The sequence below is a fragment of the Ranitomeya variabilis genome, chromosome 2 (genome assembly GCF_051348905.1).
Source record: "Ranitomeya variabilis isolate aRanVar5 chromosome 2, aRanVar5.hap1, whole genome shotgun sequence".
Classification (NCBI taxonomy): Eukaryota; Metazoa; Chordata; class Amphibia; order Anura; family Dendrobatidae; genus Ranitomeya; species Ranitomeya variabilis.
Window position 1 is genome coordinate 1,104,688,985 of NC_135233.1, and position 19,277 is coordinate 1,104,708,261.

The following is a 19,277-nucleotide window of genomic DNA, read 5'->3' on the forward strand; positions in this document are numbered from 1 at the left end:
TGGTCAGCATCATACAGAGGTAAGAAGTACACGCCCCCACTGAAAGCTGTCTGATTACACCCACTGTGTCATAATAAAGTTAACTCATTAGCTACCAAATACTTTGATTTATATTTTGTGTCCTGTTCAACATAAAAAAAAATATGAAAGAGTCCTCTTTAAGCGACGTAGCTAAGAATCCCCCTTAAACTTTGGATCATCTGCTCTCTTCTGTGTCTTCACTAGCACTTTAAAGCTTTTCCTGGCAGTTGCTCTGTAAATTACCTTGCTTACATGGGTTGAGTGTTGGTACAATGCTGACTACCCGAAGATCATGTGGCTCTCAGACAAATCCCTGAGCGGAGCACCACTGACGTGAGGCCTCGGTGCCTGGTGCATTGCTGACCCCTTTCTGCACCATTTCTGGTTGATGAATTATTTCTGCTGTATAAGGGGGGAGGGGCGCAGCGTTCGCCTTTCTCTGCAGCAATGCAAAGGTTAAATCTGAATCGTCTTCTGTATGAGCCGTGACTTTGAGACTTCACTGTGTGGATGAAACCGGGAGAGAATGTTCGAAAAGCGAGAGATGAGAGGCAGCTCTGAGAGTGTTGAGCCTCAGACATCACAGACGACCGCGCCAGACACATCTATATGAATAATTCACACATACGGGGGAGACGGCGCTGACAGGCGGCTCCTCGTGTTTACCAAGCATTGACAAGACCTCTAATTAAGTACTGAGATGAGCAATCAGACTGGCCAGAGACGACCCAAGACGTCTCCGTACTGCAGTGGCTGCAACTGGCCCAGTACAGAGGACAAAAGTCAACAGTGCTGGCGATAGAGCGGCCGCAGGTCATCAGTGCTGGCGATAGAGGGGCCGCAGGTCATCAGTGCTGGCAATAGAGCGGCCGCAGGTCATCAGTGCTGGCGATAGAGCGGCCGCACGTCATCAGTGCTGGCAATAGAGCGGCCGCAGGTCATCAGTGCTGGCGATAGAGCGGCCGCGCGCCATGAGAGCTGGCGATAGAGCGGCTGCACGTCATCAGTGCTGGTGATAGAGCGGCCGCACGTCATCAGTGCTGGCGATAGAGCGGCTACATGCCATGAGAGCTGGCGATAGAGCAGCGGCACTACATCAGTGCTGGCGATAGAGCGACTGCACGCCATGAGAGCTGACGATAGAGCGGCCGCACGTCTTCAGTGCTGGTGATAGTGTGGCCGCACTTCATCAGTGCTGGTGATAGAGCGACCGCACGCCATGAGAGCTGGCGATAGAGCGGCCGCACGTCCTCAGTGCTGGCGATAGAGCGGCCGCATTTGATCAGTGCTGGTGATAGAGCGGCTACATGCCATGAGAGCTGGCGATAGAGCAGCGGCACTACATCAGTGCTGGCGATAGAGCTGCCGCAAGCCATCAGTGCTGGCGATAGAGCTGCCGCACGTCATCAGTGCTGGCGATAGAGCTGCCGCACGCCATTAGTGCTGGCGATAGAGCGGCCGCACGATGGGATTATATTCAGCATGTAATAGGAGGCCGAAACCACATATCATATATAGAGGCCACGGCCGTGTAATCCCAGGTATCTTATATAGAGGTGTAATCCTAGGTATCGTATGTAGAGGCCACGGCTGTGTAATCCCAGGTATTGTATATAGAGGCCACGGCCGTGTAATCCCACGTATCGTATATAGAGGCCACGGCCCTGTAATCCCAGGTATTGTATATAGAGGCCACGGCCGTGTAATCCCAGGTATCGTATATAAAGGTGTAATCCCAGGTGTCGTATATATATAGGCTACGGCCGTGTAATCCCATGTGTCGTATATAGAGGCCACGGCCGTGTAATCCCAGGTGTCTTATATAGAGGCCACGGCCGTGTAATCCCAGGTATTGTATATAGAGGCCACGTCCGTGTAATCCCACGTATCGTATATAGAGGCCACGGCCCTGTAATCCCAGGTATTGTATATAGAGGTGTAATCCCAGGTATCGTATATATAGGCCACGGCCGTGTAATCCCAGGTATTGTATATAGAGGCCACGGCCGTGTAATCCCAGGTATCGTATATAGAGGTGTAATCCCAGGTGTCGTATATATAGGCCACGGCCGTGTAATCCCAGGTGTCGTATATAGAGGCCACGGCCGTGTAATCCCAGGTGTCGTATATAGAGACCACGGCCGTGTAATCCCAGGTGTCGTATATAGAGGCCACGTCCGTGTAATCCCAGGTATTGTATATAGAGGCAACGGCCGTGTAATCCCAGGTATCGTATATATAGGCCACGGACGTGTATTCCCAGGTATTGTATATAGAGGCCACGGCCGTGTAATCCCAGGTATCATATATAGAGGTGTAATCCCAGGTATCGTATATAGAGGCCACGGCAGTGTAATCCCAGGTATCGTGTGTATATATAGGCCACGGCCATGTAATCCCAGGTGTCGTATATAGAGGCCACGGCCGTGTAATCCCAGGTATCTTATATAGAGGCCACGGCCGTGTAATCCCACGTATCGTATATAGAGGCCACGGCCGTGTAATCCCAGGTATCGTATATATAGGCCACGGCCGTGTAATCCCAGGTGTCGTATATAGAGACCACGGCCGTGTAATCCCAGGTGTCGTATATAGAGGCCACGTCCGTGTAATCCCAGGTATCGTATATATAGGCCACGGCCGTGTAATCCCAGGTGTCGTATATAGAGGCCACGGCCGTGTAATCCCAGGTATCTTTTATATAGAGGCCACAGCCGTGTAATCCCAGGTATTGTATATAGAGGTGACGGCCGTGTAATCCCTCGTATCGTATATAGAGGCCACGGCCGTGTAATCCCAGGTATCGTATATATAGGCCACGGCCGTGTAATCCCAGGTGTCGTATATAGAGGCCACGGCCGTGTAATCCCAGGTATTTGTAAATAGAGGCCACGGCCGTGTAATCCCAGGTATTGTATATAGAGGTGACGGCCGTGTAATCCCTCTTATCGTATATAGAGGCCACGGCCGTGTAATCCCAGGTATCGTATATAGAGGTGACGGCCGTGTAACCCAAGTATCGTCTATAAAGGTGTAATCCCAGGTATCGTTGGTGTTTGGGGAATGTCTGATATTTCTGATATCCCCCGCCATCCCCTATATAGCATTTTCCCGGTGGTCACTTACATATCGGCAGCGTTTCTTTCTCTCCCCGGTTCCCCCTTCATGTTATTATTTGGGGGCAGCGTCTCATTTAAAGATTTAAGACAAACAGCTGCTTGAAGAATTATTTGCTGACCCCTCAGTGACCTGACCCCCAAAGCTAGGTGACTGTTATTGCACAGTAGTTGTGACCCTGGAGCCGGGGTCCTGGGTATTGGCCCCTCCATACAGCCGTCATGAATTGTTAATCCTCCCATTAGTTAAAAAGCTTCCTGAGGTGGCCGAGGATTAGTGGCTGCGGAGGGGGTCAGTGGTCGCAGCTGCTCTGTCCTCTGTATATCTGTATACAGGCACTAGATGATGCTCGGTGCTGTACTGAGAGTATATCCCTTATCTGAGTACATTCAGTAGATATAAAAAAGTCTACACACCCCAGGTTTTTGTCATGTAAAAAAAACTCACCAAGAGGAATCATTTCAGAACTTTTTCCCCCCTTTTAATGTCGCCATAATTTTTACAAGTTCACTGCGAAACGAACTGAAATCATTTTGAGGGGGAAAATAAAAATAAGAAAACTACAATAATGTGGTTGCATAAGTGTTAACATCCTCCTATAATCGGGGCTGAGGTTGTGTTCAGAATCAGCCGATCACCTTTCCCCCCCATGTTACATAGTAGTCAGTGCTCGGCCGCCGTCATTTACAGCGACTCTGATTAACCCCAGTGAAAGTGTGGCTGTTCCAGGAGGATTTTCCTGAAATTTTCTGGTCAGTAAACAGCCAACAACACAGCAAAGGATCTCACCGTGGAAAGTTATTAGTCAGGAGATTGTAAAAAAACATTTCCCAGGCATTAGATCTACCATGCAGCATCGTGAAGACGTCATCAAAAAGTGACTTACCTTGGCACAACAGTGGCATTACTGAGAAATGGACAACCCTTAAAAATTGATGAAAATATAAGAAGAAAATTGGTCTGGGAGCTGCCACGTGCCGACAGCAACATTAAAGGAGCTGCAGAAATTTCTCACAAGTATTAGTTGTTTACTTCATGTGAATACAATTTCCCGCATTCTTCATATGTCCGGCCTGTGGGGTCAGGGAGAAAGACGGAGCGTTTTCTTACATCCAAGCCTGCTGATGCCAAAACCTTTATTAATTCTACCAGAAGCCTGTGAGGAACATGTTCTGTCTGATAAAACCAAGGACGAACTTTTTGGATGTAATTCCGCAAGCTGAAATACCAACACTACTCATCGCCAGAAGATCACCATCCCCACAGTGAGACATGGTGGGGGCAGCATTGTGTTTTGGGGTTGTTTTGTGCCAGCTGGAACTGGGACTTTAATCATGGTGGAGGGAATTATGGACACTACAAATATTAGTCAAATTTCCACTTTCAGCATGACAACGACCCTAAGGGACCTCTAAATCACCAAAAGAGCAGCATTGCCAGAAGGAAATGAAAGTTCTGGAATGGCTGAGCCCAGTCCTGTACAAAAGGGGCAATATGTCGTGACCTGAAGAGGGCGCTGTATACCGGAGATGCCCCTGTAATCTGACAGATGTGGAGCTGCTGCAAGTAGGAGACGGCAAAGATCATCAATTCTAGATGTGCCGCGCTGATAGACCTCGACCCAACAAGACCGAACGCTGCCAGAAATTCACAGGGACTTCACCAATGTATTAGTGTAAGGGTGTGCAAATTTATGCAACCACATTATTTTACTTTTTAATTTGTTTATTTCTCAATGGATTTGTACAGATCATAGGTAGTAGTAGTAAAGAGGGAAAAATATCTGAAATGGTTCTTCTTGGTAGGATTTATTAATATGACAAAGGCCTTTTACCAGGAATGTGTAGACTTTTATTTTTTTATATATCCAGTGCACGTCTTCCCGTGATACTCTGTGCTATACAGAGAGGATATCCATCATCTGTACATATCTCATGTATTGTGGATATCATAGACTTCACTCAGCTCTGTATGACTCCCGCTGCTCAGTCTCTTATATGGGGGTCTCTCATCCCTCTGAAGATTTAGTCATGAATTTGTTGTTCCCCTCATCATCCCCCCTCCTGTACAGACATTCAGGGGGTCTCATATGGATGGGGCCTGGTCCGTGACTATGGAAACCGGAGGCCTCCAGGGAACCTGGCCCATCATGCCTTTGTCCTAAAATGAAAGGGATGGTAATTCTTTTCTGTGGAGGCTCCAGATTGAATATTCCTATCTCATCCCCTCTTGCTGGATTGTCATGTCAGGAATAAGTGTAGCGGATATTATGACAGGAGCCCTGCCGTCTGCTGATCAGACAATCACATCCCCTCGCACAATGCACCAAGTGTGTGGGACCTCGGAGTCCTAACCTCTGAAGATCGTGAATCTGTTGCCTTCCTGTTGTCAGGATTTACTGCCCATACAGGAAGCGAGATGGTGAAAATGAGCTGGTGGTACAGAAAGCAAGATGGAGAGTGTGAGCGGAGTCATACAGGGAGCTGGATGGAGAGGGTGAGCAGAGTTGTGTAGGGAGCTGGATGGAGAGGGTGAGCAAAGTCCTATAGGGAGCAGGATGGAGAGGGTGAGCGGAGTCATATAGGGAGCGGGATGGAGAGGGTGAGCGGAGTCATATAGGGAGCGGGATGGAGAGTGTGAGCGGAGTCATACAGGGAGCTGGATGGAGAGGGTGAGCGAAGTTGTGTAGGGAGCTGGATGGAGAGGGTGAGCAAAGTCATATAGGGAGCAGGATGGAGAGGGTGAGCGGAGTCATACAGGGAGCTGGATGGAGAGGGTGAGCGGAGTCATATAGGGAGCAGGATGGAGAGGGTGAGCGGAGTCATATAGGGAGCAGGATGGAGAGGGTGAGCGGAGTCATATAAGGAGCGAGATATAGAGGGTGAGCGGAGTCATATAGGGAGCTGGATGGAGAGGGTGAGCGGAGTCATATAGGGAGCTGGATGGAGAGGGTGAGCGGAGTCATATAGGGAGCTGGATGGAGAGGGTGAGCAGAGTCGTGTAGGGAGCTGGATGGAGAGGGTGAGCGGAGTCATATAGGGAGCGAGATATAGAGGGTGAGCGGAGTCATATAGGGAGCTGGATGGAGAGGGTGAGCGGAGTCGTGTAGGGAGCTGGATGGAGAGGGTGAGCGGAGTCGTGTAGGGAGCGAGATATAGAGGGTGAGCGGAGTCATATAGGGAGCTGGATGGAGAGGGTGAGCGGAGTCGTGTAGGGAGCTGGATGGAGAGGGTGAGCGGAGTCGTGTAGGGAGCTGGATGGAGAGGGTGAGCGGAGTCATATAGGGAGCGGGATGGAGAGGGAGAGCGGAGTAATATAGGGAGCGGGATGGAGAGGGTGAGCGGAGTCATATAGGGAGCGGGATGGAGAGGGTGAGCGGAGTCATATAGGGAGGGAGAGGGTGAACCGGACATGCCAGGAGCAGGATGGAGAGGGTGAACCGGACATGCCAGGAGCGGGATGGAGAGGGTGAACCGGACATGCCAGGAGTGGGATGGAGAGAGTGAGCTGAGTCATATAGTGAGCGGGGTGATAAGGATGAGCCGGCCATAGAGGAAGTGGGACGGAGAGTGTGGGGCGGATGGACCGGGAGCGGGATGGCGAGAGTGAGCCGGATGGACCGGCAGCAGGATGTGAGGGTGAGCGTAGTCATTTAGGGAACGGGTTGATAAGGATGAGCCATATAGGAAGTGAATGGAGAGTTTGAGATTGACATACCAGGAGCGAGATGGTGAGGGTGAGGCTGGACGGACCAAGAGCGGGATGATGAACAAGTCCAGGCAAAGCTCCATTCCCTGGAAGGACGTCTCCTTTGTTACAATAGTGACCACTGCATGTACAACGACTAATGCTGCTGAGCCCCGAATCTTCTTCGCTGGAGGGTGAGATACAGGGTCACTCTGTACAAATTGGAGAACACGGGAATATTCCATATAGTTCAGCACAAGGGACAGCTCCTGTCCTGTGACTGATGGTCTCTGTGGGTGGTCCCAGCCTGCGGCCCTCCAGCTGTTCTGACACTTAAGTTTACTGTGTGTCCAGTTTGCAGAGGGAATTCTGATGTATTATGTAGCTTTGGATGTGACTAGGGTATAAGACATGATTGATAGCTGTGATCCCCCCACAGGAAGTATGGGGGAGGCATGTAGAGGGGTATCGTCTTCAGGGGCCCCTTTCTTTGTATATCACTGTCGTTTCCATGAGTGGGGGTCCGCTCCTCTGTACAGTGATGGTTAATATTCTCTCTCTATCCCCCCCGCAGGCTGCACTAATGGGAGGGACCACAATGGTGATCGGACACGTCCTTCCAGACAAAGACATGTCACTGCTGGACGCCTATGAGAAGTGCCGGAGCATGGCCGACCCCAAAGTCTGCTGCGACTATGCTCTCCACATGGGTGTCACCTGGTGGGGATATAAGGTACTGCGTCACATAGTGACAGTGTGGATTTCACTGGGGCAGGGACCATGTGATCTCAGCACTGCATCCCATCACATGAGATGGCACGGAAGACCCCAGGAAGGGACCTCATTTTCATCTTGCCCCGTTTCCACTCTCCTATAGTTATGTCTCTGACCTAATCAACAATGGGTCATTGTTTCGCTCTCTGTTTTCCAGGTCAAGGCTGAGATGGAAACCTTGGTGCGAGAGAAGGGTGTGAACTCCTTCCAGATGTTCATGGCCTACAAGGACATGTACATGCTGCGGGACAGTGAGCTCTATCAAGTATTCCGCCACTGCAAGGACCTGGGCGCCGTGACCCGAGTCCACGCTGAAAACGGAGACCTGGTGACCGAGGTGAGCCAGCAAAATCCAGAATGGGGCGGGGGACGTGGCATGGGGTGAGGACATGACAGTACTTTTGAGTGAATTCTCCCCCACATCCCTTCTGCTATTGCCATCTAAAGCGGTGAGATCACATTGGCTGTCTAGAGCGGTGAGGTCACATTGGCTGTCTAGAGCGGTGAGGTCACATTGGCTGTCTAGAGCGGTGAGGTCACATTGGCTGTCTAGAGCGGTGAGGTCACATTGGCTGTTTAGAGCAGTGAGGTCACATTGGCTGTTTAGAGCGGTGAGGTCACATTGGCTGTCTAGAGCGGTGAGGTCACATTGACTAACTAGAGCGGTGACATCACATTGGCTGTTTGGAGCGGTGACATCACATTGGCTGTTTAGAGTGGTGACATCACATTGGCTGTTTAGAGCGGTGACATCACATTGGCTGTCTACAGTGGTGAGGTCACGTTGGCTGTGTAGAGTGGTGACGTCACATTGGCTGTGTAGAGTGGTGACGTCACATTGGCTGTGTAGAGCGGTGCGGTCATATTGGCTGTGTAGAGCGGTGCGGTCACATTGGCTGTGTAGAGCGGTGCGGTCACATTGGCTGTGTAGAGCGGTGCGGTCACATTGGCTGTGTAGAGCGGTGCGGTCACATTGGCTGTGTAGAGCGGTGCGGTCACATTGGCTGTGTAGAGCGGTGAGGTCACATTTGCTGTGTAGAGCGGTGACGTCACATTGGCTGTGTAGAGTGGTGACGTCACATTGGCTGTGTAGAGCGGTGAGGTCACATTGGCTGTGTAGAGCGGTGAGGTCACATTGGCTGTGTAGAGCGGTGAGGTCACATTGGCTGTGTAGAGCGGTGACGTCACATTGGCTGTGTAGAGCGGTGACGTCACATTGGCTGTGTAGAATGGTGACGTCACATTGGCTGTGTAGAGCGGTGAGGTCACATTGGCTGTGTAGAGCGGTGACGTCACATTGGCTGTGTAGAGCGGTGACATCACATTGGCTGTGTGGAGCGGTGCGGTCACATTGGCTGCCTAGAGCGGTGCGGTCACATTGGTTACAGCGGTGATATCACTGCTCTAGACAGCCAGTCACTGAGCTCAGCTGCTCGTACCGTCAACCTCTGCACGAGCCCTGAGTTCTCTGAGTGGCGAGAGTGGTGTGGACTGCTGCCGGTGCGATGTCACCACTCTAGTCTATCTACTTTACACACTTGGGGACCACTTTGCTGAAAGTGGACATCCCCTTTAAGTCAGAAAGCTTTTTTCCGTTCATCCCATCAACCATGGTTTTCTTGTCTAATGGCAGCTTTTTGCTTTCCTTGCAGGGTGCTAAGGAGACGTTAGAGCTCGGAATCACGGGCCCTGAAGGCATTGAGATCAGTCGCCCTGAAGAGGTATGAGCGTTCATGCCAGGATCAGACACTTGTGGCGTTCATTATGGTTTTCTGTTTTTCTGTGTACAACCTTATTTTCTCCAGCACCAAATACCAAATCATGTGACATCCCTCCCACAACCGGGCCGGTCTAGGGGGTCCATGGATGTGAGCTGCCTGTCCTGGTGCCGGTGCACTATAGTACCAGGCGGCCATGCTCCATGGCTGCTGATGATGGGGCCACAGCCATTAGTATTGTTGCCGGTGAATCACACACCTAATGTGTAAATGTTCACGGAGGAAAGGGAAGGGAGAAGGGGGGATGATGCTGCAGAATCTATAGCTTCTTCATGAGAATTGTTCTGAAAAAGACGAGATCGGCTTCACTTCAAGAAGAGCGCGCCCCTCAGCACAGTAAAGGAGCCGCTATTACTGGCCTATAGTTGTGCTCAAAAATTTACATACCTCAGCAGAATTTTTGCTTTCTTGGCCTTTTTTCAGAGAATATAAATAACACCAAAAATTTTTCTCCACTCACGGTTAGTGGTTGTGTGAAGCCATTTATTGTCAGACTACTGTGTTTTCTCTTTTTAAATTATCATGAGAACCCAAAACATCCAAATGACCCTTATCAAAAGTTCTCATACCCTGGTGATTTTCGCCTGATAACATGCACAGAAGTTGACACAAATGGGTGTGAATGGCTGCTAAAGGTAACATCCTCACCTGTGACCTGTTTGCTTGTAATCAGTGTGTGCATAAAAGCTGAGCGAGTTTCTGGGATCCAGACAGACTCTTGCATCTTTCATCCAGCCACTGATGTTTCTGGATTGTGAGTCATGGGGAAAGCAAAAGAATTGTCAACGGATCTACGGGAAAAGGTAGTTGAACTGTATAAAACAGGAAAGGGATACAAAAAGATATCCAAGGAATTGATAATGCCAGTCAGCAGCATTCACAGTGTGATTAACAAATGGAAAATCAGGGGCTCTGTAAAAACAAAACCACGGTCAGGTAGACCAACAAAAATGTCATCCACAACTGCCAGGAACATTGTTCAGGATGCAAAGAGGAACCCACAAATATCATCAGCCGAAATACAGGACTCTCTGAAAACTAGCGGTGTGGCTGTTTCAAGATGCACAATAAGGAAGCACTTGAAGAAAATTGGGCTGCATGGTCGAGTCGCCAGATAAAAGCCATTACTGCACAAATGCCACAAAGTATCTTGCCTACAATACACAAAACAGCACAGAGACAAGCCTCAAAACTTCTGGAACAAGGTAATTTGGAGTGATGAGACCAAAATTGAACTTTTGGGCCACAACTATAGACATTACATTTGGAGAGCGGTCAACAAGGCCTATGATGAAAGGAACACCATTCCTGCTGTAAAGCATGGAGGTGGATCGCTGATGTTTTGTGGATGTGTGAGCTGCAAAGGCACAGGAAACTTGCTCAAAGTTGAAGGAAAGATGAACGCAGAGCGCTATCAGCAAATACTGGAGGCAAGTTTGCACTCATCAGTCTGAAAGCTGCGCATGGGGCTTACGTGGACGTTCCAACATGAAAATGATCCAAAACACAAGGCCAAGTCAACCTGTCATTGGCTACAGGAGAACAAAGTGAAGGTTCTGGAGTGGCCATCTCAGTCTCCTGACCTCAAAATCATTGTGCCACTCTGGGGAGATCTCAAGCGCGCAGTTTATGATACACAGCCCAGGAATTTACAGGAACTGGAGGCTTTTTGCCAAGAAGAGTGGGTAGCTTTACCATCTGAGAACATAAAGAACCTCATCCACAACTACCACAAAAGACTTCATGCTGTCATTGATGTTAGAGGGGGCACTACACGGTATTAAGAAATGGGGTACGTGAACTTTTGATCAGGGTCATTTGGATGTTTTGGGTTGTCTTCATGATTGAAAACTAGAAAACACAGTAGTTTGTCAGTAAATGATTTCAGCCAACTACTAACCATGAGTGGAGAAAAAGTTTTGGTGTTATCATTCATATTCTCTGAAAAAAGGCCAAAAAAGCAAAAATTCCGCCGGGGTATGTAAGTGTTTGAGCACAACTGTATATGCAAGAATATAGGATGCAACCACAAAGTAATGACTCTATCTTAATTACAGATGGAAGCGGAGGCTGTGCACCGAGCCATAACCATCGCTAACCGGGTGAGAGCACAAGATTGGTCTACCTGTGTGTGATACTGCCCCTGTGTGTGATACTGTGTAGGCTACCCTTCCCCTGTGTGTGATACCCCCCTGTGTGTGATACCGCCACTGCGTGTGCTACTACCCCTGTATGGGCTACTGCCCTTGTGTGGAATACCTCCCCCGCATGTGATACTGCTACTGTGTATAATACAGCCCTATATGTAATACTGCCCCTATGTGTAATTGATGGAGAGTTACTTCCCCTGCGTGTGGTACCGCCCAACGTGTGGTACCGCCCCTGAGTGAGCTGCCACCCCTGCGTGTGATACTGCCCCATGTGTGGGCTACTGTCCTGTGTGTGTGATATTGCCCTGTGTGTGGGCTTCTGCCTCTGTGTGTGATACAGCACCTGTGTGTGATACTGCCCCTGTGTGTGGGCTACTGCCCCTGTGTGTGGGCTACTGCCCCTGTGTGTGGGCTACTGCCCCTGTGTGGGATACTGCCCCTGTGTGGGATACTGCCCCTGTGTGGGATACTGCCCCTATGTGTAATTGATGGAGAGTTACTTCCCCTGCGTGTGGTACCGCCCCTGTGTGAGCTGCCACCCCTGCGTGTGATACTGCCCCATGTGTGGGCTACTGTCCTGTGTGTGTGATACTGCCCCGTGTGTGGGCTTCTGCCCCTGTGTGTGATACTGCCCCTGTGTGGGCTACTGCCCCTGTGTGGGCTACTGCCCCTGTGTGTGGGCTACTGCCACTGTGTGTGGGCTACTGCCCCTGTGTGGGATACTGCCCCGTGTGTTGGCTTCGGCCCCTGCGTGTGATACCGCCCCTGCGTGGGATACTGCCCCATGTGTTGGCTTCAGCCCCTGTGTGTGATACTGCCCCTGTGTGTGATACTGCCCCTGTGTGTGATACTGCCCCGTGTGTGATACTGCCCCTGCGTGTGATACTGCTACTGTGTATAACACAGCCCTATATGTAATACCGCCCCTATGTGCAATTGATGGAGAGTTGTGATGAGTGAGCGTGCTCGGATAAGGTGCTATCGGACCATGCTCTTGGGTTAATATCATATCTTGGTGACACCTTGGCTTTATGTCTCGTATCTGTTCAAAAGCCACAACACATGCAGGGATTGACTAATAAACAGGTTAACCCAGCATGTGTTTTTCGGCTGTCAAACAGCCGCGAGACATACAGCCATGGCGACTCAAATATAGTATTTGAGCACGCCGAAGATACTCTATTAATGCACGAGCATGCTCTCATAACAGCTTATCCAAGCACGCTCGCTCATCACTAGAGGAATTCGATATAGTGCTGGTGGATGAGTCCCTAGGTGGGAAGGCACTCAACAAGCTACTGGAGAAGAGCTGGTGGTCGACCAGAGTATGACCAATACTAATGACGCGCCAGGATCAAAACTGAAAGGTCGTCTTGGTGCTGATGTCGCTTGGTTGAAAGGGAAGATCAAATGCTGTAGAGATATCATCTCATTCGGAACTTGGAATGTAGAACCGTGGCAAACTCGACATTGTCAAAGCCGAAATAGACAGAACAGGACTCGACTTACTCGGAATTAGAGAACTCAGGTGGACTCAATCCGGACATTTCCAGTCACATGAACATTGGGTCTGCTGTTCTGGCAACGACAACCAAAGACTAAACTCTGTCGTTTCTATTTTCAACCGAATTTTGCCGGCACTGTGCTGAAGTACAATGCAGTCAGTGATAGTCATCTCGATACGACTACAAGGAGCGCCAATCCATGTCAGAGTTATACAAGTCTACTCATTAACAACAGATGCCGAGGAGGACAATAAACTATTCTACAATTTCAAGACTAAATCGACAAGACGCCTAAACAGGATTTAGTCATTATCATGAGAGACTTGAATGCCAAAGTGGGCCTCGGCAAACATGGAACCTTAATTGGAAACTTTGAACTTGGTGAATAAAACAAGACTGGAGGGAGATTCAGTGACTTTTTTATGATAAATCAACCGTCCATAATGAACATCTTCTTCCCAAATTACAAATGGAGGCTCTACACATGGATATCACCGAATGGGATCTATAAGAATCAGATTGACTACATATTTGTTCGCCAAAGATTGAGGTAGTATATCATTACCATGAAAACAAGGCCAGGAGCTGACTGAAATTGATCATTAACTTTTGACATCAAGGATTAGTCAGGTTGCGCAAACGGATACGACAAACAGGACTTCTCCAACTTCGAATTGACCAACATTTCTGAAGTATTTTGGAATGGTCTGCACAGCCGATTTAAAGCACTGGACATGGATAAAAGAAAGCCTGAGGAATTATGGACACACACACAGACTATTATATCTGAAAAAGCCAGTAAGACCATAAACAAGAGGCAAACGAGACTCCAGTAACCATGGTTAACCAGAGACTCTAAAGATCATTGAAGAAAGAGGAATATGAAAAGCAAAAGGTAACAAACAGGTCACACACATCAGTAAATGACTAAAGAGAGCCAATCATGCAGACTAAGAACTTTTTTACCAAAACATTTGTACAGAGACGGAACGTGAACATCCGAAGGGCAAGACCAGAAAGGCATGCTTAAAGATCAAAGAGATATGACGAAAGTTTCAACCAAGACTGGGAATGTTGAAAGACGCCAACGGGAACCAACTAACTGAGCCAGAATAGATCAAGGAAAATGGAAAGAATACACGGAGCACCTCTACAAGAACGACAGTGATACAGCAGAAGCTGGGACTAAATGATAGAGAGCCTTTCATCCTGAAAGACTAATGCCTCTTTCACACGTGTCGTTTTGAATCCATCGCAATGTGTCATTTTGTGGAAAAAACGGATCCTGCAAATGTGCCTGCAGGATGCGTTTTTTGCCCATAGACTTGTATTGCCGACGGATCGCGACGTATAGCCATATGTCGCGTCCGTCGTGCACTGGATGCGTCGTGTTTTGGAGGACCATCGGCACGAAAAAACGTTCAAGGGAACGCTTTTTCGTACGCCGGGTCTGCCATTTCCTACCACGCATGCACGACCGGAACTCCGCCCCCGGGACTTTACAATGGGCAGCGGATGCGTTGAAAAACTGCATCCGCTGCCCACATTGTGCAAAATTTTCACAACGTGCGTTGGTATGTCGCGCAGACGCTTAGCGACGGACCCGTACCGACGCAAGTGTGAAAGTAGCTTAAGTCGTTGCTGTGATAAAGCTTCTGTCAGACAATAAAGCGCCTGGATGTGACAATATTCCAACAGAGCTAATACAGTCCTCTGAAGCATCAGTTGATGTCCTCACATGCCTGAGTCAACAGATATGGAAAACTGGTAAATGGCCCAAGGACTGGACAAGATTCCTATTCCGAAGAAGGGGGATGCTATCGACTGTGGAAACTATCGGACTATTGCGCTCATTCCTCATGCCACCAAAATTCGACTGAAAATTCTACAAAGACGGCTACAGCCTTACTGTGACAAATAACTGCCAGGGGAACTAGCATGGTTCAGAAAAGGCCGAGCAACGAGAGATGTAATTGCTAACATTAGATTGATAATGGAAAAGGCCAAAGAATACAACAAGGAGATCGAGTTTTGCTTCATTGACTACAGCAAAGCCTTCGACTGTGTTGATCACCAGAAACGCTGGAATACCATGAAGGATATGGTTGTGCCGAATAATCTGATCAGCCTCATTAGGAACCTTCCAATGACCAGGAAGCAACAGTCCGAATGGGACACGGCATAGTTCAAAGTAGAGCGAAGAGTTAGACAAGGCCGCTTCCTGTCACCATTTCTCCAATTTATATGCAGAAGCTATTTTCAGGATGGCTGGACTTGCCGGAAAAGAAGGAATTAAAATTGCTGGATGAATCATCAACCACCTAAAAATATGCAGATGATACAAGATTGATAGCAACAAACATAGATGGAATGACGGACTGGATTCTGGAGCGTCAAGTTGGAAATCTCGAAAGTGGGACTCCTACTTAATACAAGGAAGACACAGATAATGACTACAGGCAGGTACGACCGGGACACATCTGAGATGGATGGTGACTAACTGGACATTGTAAAAGATTTTAACCTACTTGCATCAATGATTACTCAAGATGCAGCAATGACACTGGAAGTCAATAGGAGAATGGCTACGGGCAAATTAACAATGAAGTCACTGGATAAGGTCCTCAAATCAAAGAACATTTCACTGGCAACTAAGACACGGGTTGTACATAGTCTGGTGTTTTCTGTGGTAACATATGTATGCGAAACCTGAACGATAAAGAAACAAGTCAGAAGGAGAATCGACGCCATCAAAATGTGGTGCTGGAGAAAGACCATGGGTGGCAAGAAGATCAAACAAATCTATTTTGAAGCCAATCATGCCAGACATGTCACTCAAAGCAAAGATCACCAAGCTACGACTTGTCTACTTTGGATATATGATGCAAAGAGAGCAATCACTGGAGAAGGACATCATGGTTGAAAGAATAGAAGAAACAAGGCGAAGAGGAAGACCAGCAACCTTATGACTTGATATTATCAAAATAACGGAGAAGACCCTGGTTGACCTATCTAGGCTTGCACAAAATCTTTCTGCAGATCGTTCATAAATCAAGTCGCCATGTTTCGAGATTGACCTAGATTGGCACCAAAAAAAATAAAAAAACAAATATGCCGCTGCTCCTGTGTGATGTGTGCTAATGACGCTGCTCCTTCGTGATGTGTGGTGTGACGCTGCTCCTGTGTGATGTGTGATAATGACGCTGCTCCTGTGTGATGTGACGCTGCTCCTGTGTGATGTGTGATGTGACCCTGCTCCTTCGTGATGTGTGGTGTGACGCTGGTCCTGTGTGATGTGACGCTGCTCCTGTGTATGTGTGATGAGACCCTGCTCCTGTGTGAAGTAATTCTGCTCCTGTGTGATGTGTGATGTAACGCTGCCCATGTGTGATGTGACACTGCTCCTGTGTGATATCTGCCGCAGCTTTTGTGACTAACCCTGATTTCTGTGTACCTCGCTCCACTAACCTCGCAGCCTCCTCTCTGTCTCTGCCTCTTAGACCTTTTGCCCTGTGTACTTGGTGAACGTGTCCAGTATGTCCGCAGGGGACATCATTGCTTCTGCCAAAATGCAAGGTGAGCTCCACAGCGGGGGTGACGAGGGGCCGTCATTCGCCACTAGTGATGAGTGAACGTGCTGGGATAACGTGTAAAGGAGAAATAAAAGCGCATCTGAACATACTTGGCATCATCGATTTCATAATGACCCGACCTGTACAACTGTCACGATATTTATCCAATGTGCTGAACAGCGTAGAAAAAAAGGAGGAAAACAATATGGAAATTGCTGTTTTAGGTTATTTTGCTCCACCGAAAAGAAAAAACAAAACAGATTTTTTTTTTTTATAAAAAATGTACATCATCCCTTATACCGCCTTATCTGGAGGGAATAAAAAGTAAAAAACTAAGAAGTTACGGCTCTTTAAAATAGACAAAAACAAAGGGTATTTTTTATTTAAAGCTGTTTTGTAATGTAAAAGTAGTAAAACCTCAAACATAAAATAATGTATATAAATTCTATAATTATGTTATCATATGAATTAAATTCATGGTAAAGAAAAGAGGCAAATATCCATTCCAGAATTGCTTTTTTTTAATTCTATGTTTTGCCTGAATAAAGAAAAAAGTGATGAAAATGTCCCATGTACCGGTGAAGGGTATCAATAAAAACTACAACTTTAATTTTCCACAGAAACGATTAATAAAATGCCAACAATAAGTTGTTTGGATCCTAAAGTGATGGCAGCGAGGAATAGAACACTACAGAAAAATACAAAAACTTACATCTTTTAGAAAACAATAGGAAAAAAAAGAGAAAAATTGCACAAACATCCTGTTAATTTTCAGTGCTTAAACCTCCATTACTGTCTGTGATAAGTGTGCGGTCGCCGGCGTAGTGTGAGCAGTGTCCTAAGGTTTCGGATGGTCCGTGCAGTCTCTTGGTCTTCTATCTCCACATAACTAGAGACGTGTGAGCACCCGCCCATGCCTTGTGACCACCCACCCACGCCCTGTAACCACCCAGCCACGACGTGTGACTACCAAACCACGACGTGTGACCACCCAGCCATGTCTTATGACCACCCAGCCATGCCTTATGACCACCCAGCCATGCCTTATGACCACCCAGCCACGCCTTGTGACCACCCAACCACGACATGTGACCACCCACCCATGCCTTGTGACCACCCACCCATGGCCTGTGACCACCCACCCATGCCCTGTGACCACCCAGCCAGGCCATGTGACCACCCAACCATGACGCGTGAACACCCATCCATGCCTTGTGACCAGCCACCCATGCCCTGTGAGCACCCACTCATGCCCTGTGACCACCCAGCCACGTCTTGTCACACCTAACCATGCCCCGTGAGCACCACCCATGCCTTGTGAGCACCCACCCATGCCTTGTGAGCACCCATCCCTGCCCTGTGACCACCCACCAACGCCATGGGAGGTAGCACCCGGGCATACCTCTCCCCATTCGCAGGACACATTCAGACTCTATCCAAAATTCACTCTAAAACAGAAACAACAGATCTCCCAGAAAGTCCGCTTTTAGCCACAGGACTGTTGTGAAGGCCTGGACGCCCTGCTCTGATACTAGGGGAGGATGAGAGCAGTACTGACTTGTACTTTAGATTATTCTGCTTCACGAACGAGACTGACACCAGAAAAATCGCCTTAATTATTCGTGTTTTGTAACTGCAGGGAAACCAGTTTATGCAGAAACCACGACGGCCCACGCCACTCTGAATGGTATCCACTACTACCACCAGGAATGGTCACATGCTGCCGCGTACGTCACTGTCCCCCCGCTACGTCTGGATGCCAACACCCCCAATTACCTCATGAGTCTGCTGGCCAAGTAAGTGAGTGGCGGCATCTGCCTCGTTCTGTGGCACACTTGGACTATTTGGGGGCGGACGATAAGCATAATCTACATCTATTCCTGTAATGTCCAGAACTCAAAATGGTCAGGGCTTCACTTACTGGCGAGAATGCGAGGTGGGGCCTGGACCTGTACGTGGCACTGAGGGCTAGAAGGGTGCGATTATTAGGTTGGGGTGCAGAATTTCACACATGACGCTGGTGTATAGAGCTCGCCTAGTAGCTGAGGCTGGCACCTGCCTCGGGCTGGAAATTACATTGCTTAGTGACAGCAAACAGAGATGGTGACAGTTGTGAGGAATTCACGCACATTGTATCAGGAATTTGCAGAACTGTCTATGCATTGCCCTCTCCACCAGTGACACCCTGAACGTGGTGGCCTCGGACCACAGGACGTTCACTACCAAACAGAAGGCAATGGGCAAGGACGACTTCACCAAAATCCCTCACGGCGTGGGAGGCGTGCAGGACCGCATGAGCGTCATCTGGGAGCGCGGCGTGGTGAGTCTGTGGCTGCCATGACTGCCCATTGGTGTGCACCAGGTGCACTGTCATGTATATAGTATCTACTGTGTATAATGTCCGGCAGGTGGGAGGGAAGATGGATGAGAACTCTTTTGTGGCGGTGACCAGCTCCAACGCAGCCAAGATTCATAACATGTATCCGCGTAAAGGACGCATCATCCCTGGAGCCGACGCAGACGTAGTGGTCTGGGACCCCGAAGCCACAAGGTAAATCGTTTGAGATGTTTTTGTGGTCCATCAGTACACACTGGTGTACATGGTATCCATGTTCAGCATCCGTAGGGGTTTTCGGCACTCGCGGTCACGCCCCGGCCTTTATATCTGCATTG

The 19,277-nt window shown here is 48.6% G+C and overlaps 1 protein-coding gene across 2 annotated transcripts in view; it reads left to right on the forward strand.

The window, feature by feature from the left end:
* Positions 1–19,277, forward strand: part of DPYSL5 (dihydropyrimidinase like 5) — a 77,508-nt gene that overhangs the window by 43,843 nt on the left and 14,388 nt on the right. For both annotated transcript variants that reach the window (XM_077291894.1, XM_077291895.1), the window contains exons 3-10: positions 7,400–7,558; positions 7,757–7,936; positions 9,252–9,320; positions 11,435–11,479; positions 16,533–16,608; positions 18,244–18,400; positions 18,783–18,924; positions 19,013–19,155. In XM_077291894.1, the coding sequence (XP_077148009.1) occupies positions 7,400–7,558; positions 7,757–7,936; positions 9,252–9,320; positions 11,435–11,479; positions 16,533–16,608; positions 18,244–18,400; positions 18,783–18,924; positions 19,013–19,155 (971 nt within the window). The remainder of the gene's footprint in view (positions 1–7,399; positions 7,559–7,756; positions 7,937–9,251; positions 9,321–11,434; positions 11,480–16,532; positions 16,609–18,243; positions 18,401–18,782; positions 18,925–19,012; positions 19,156–19,277) is intronic.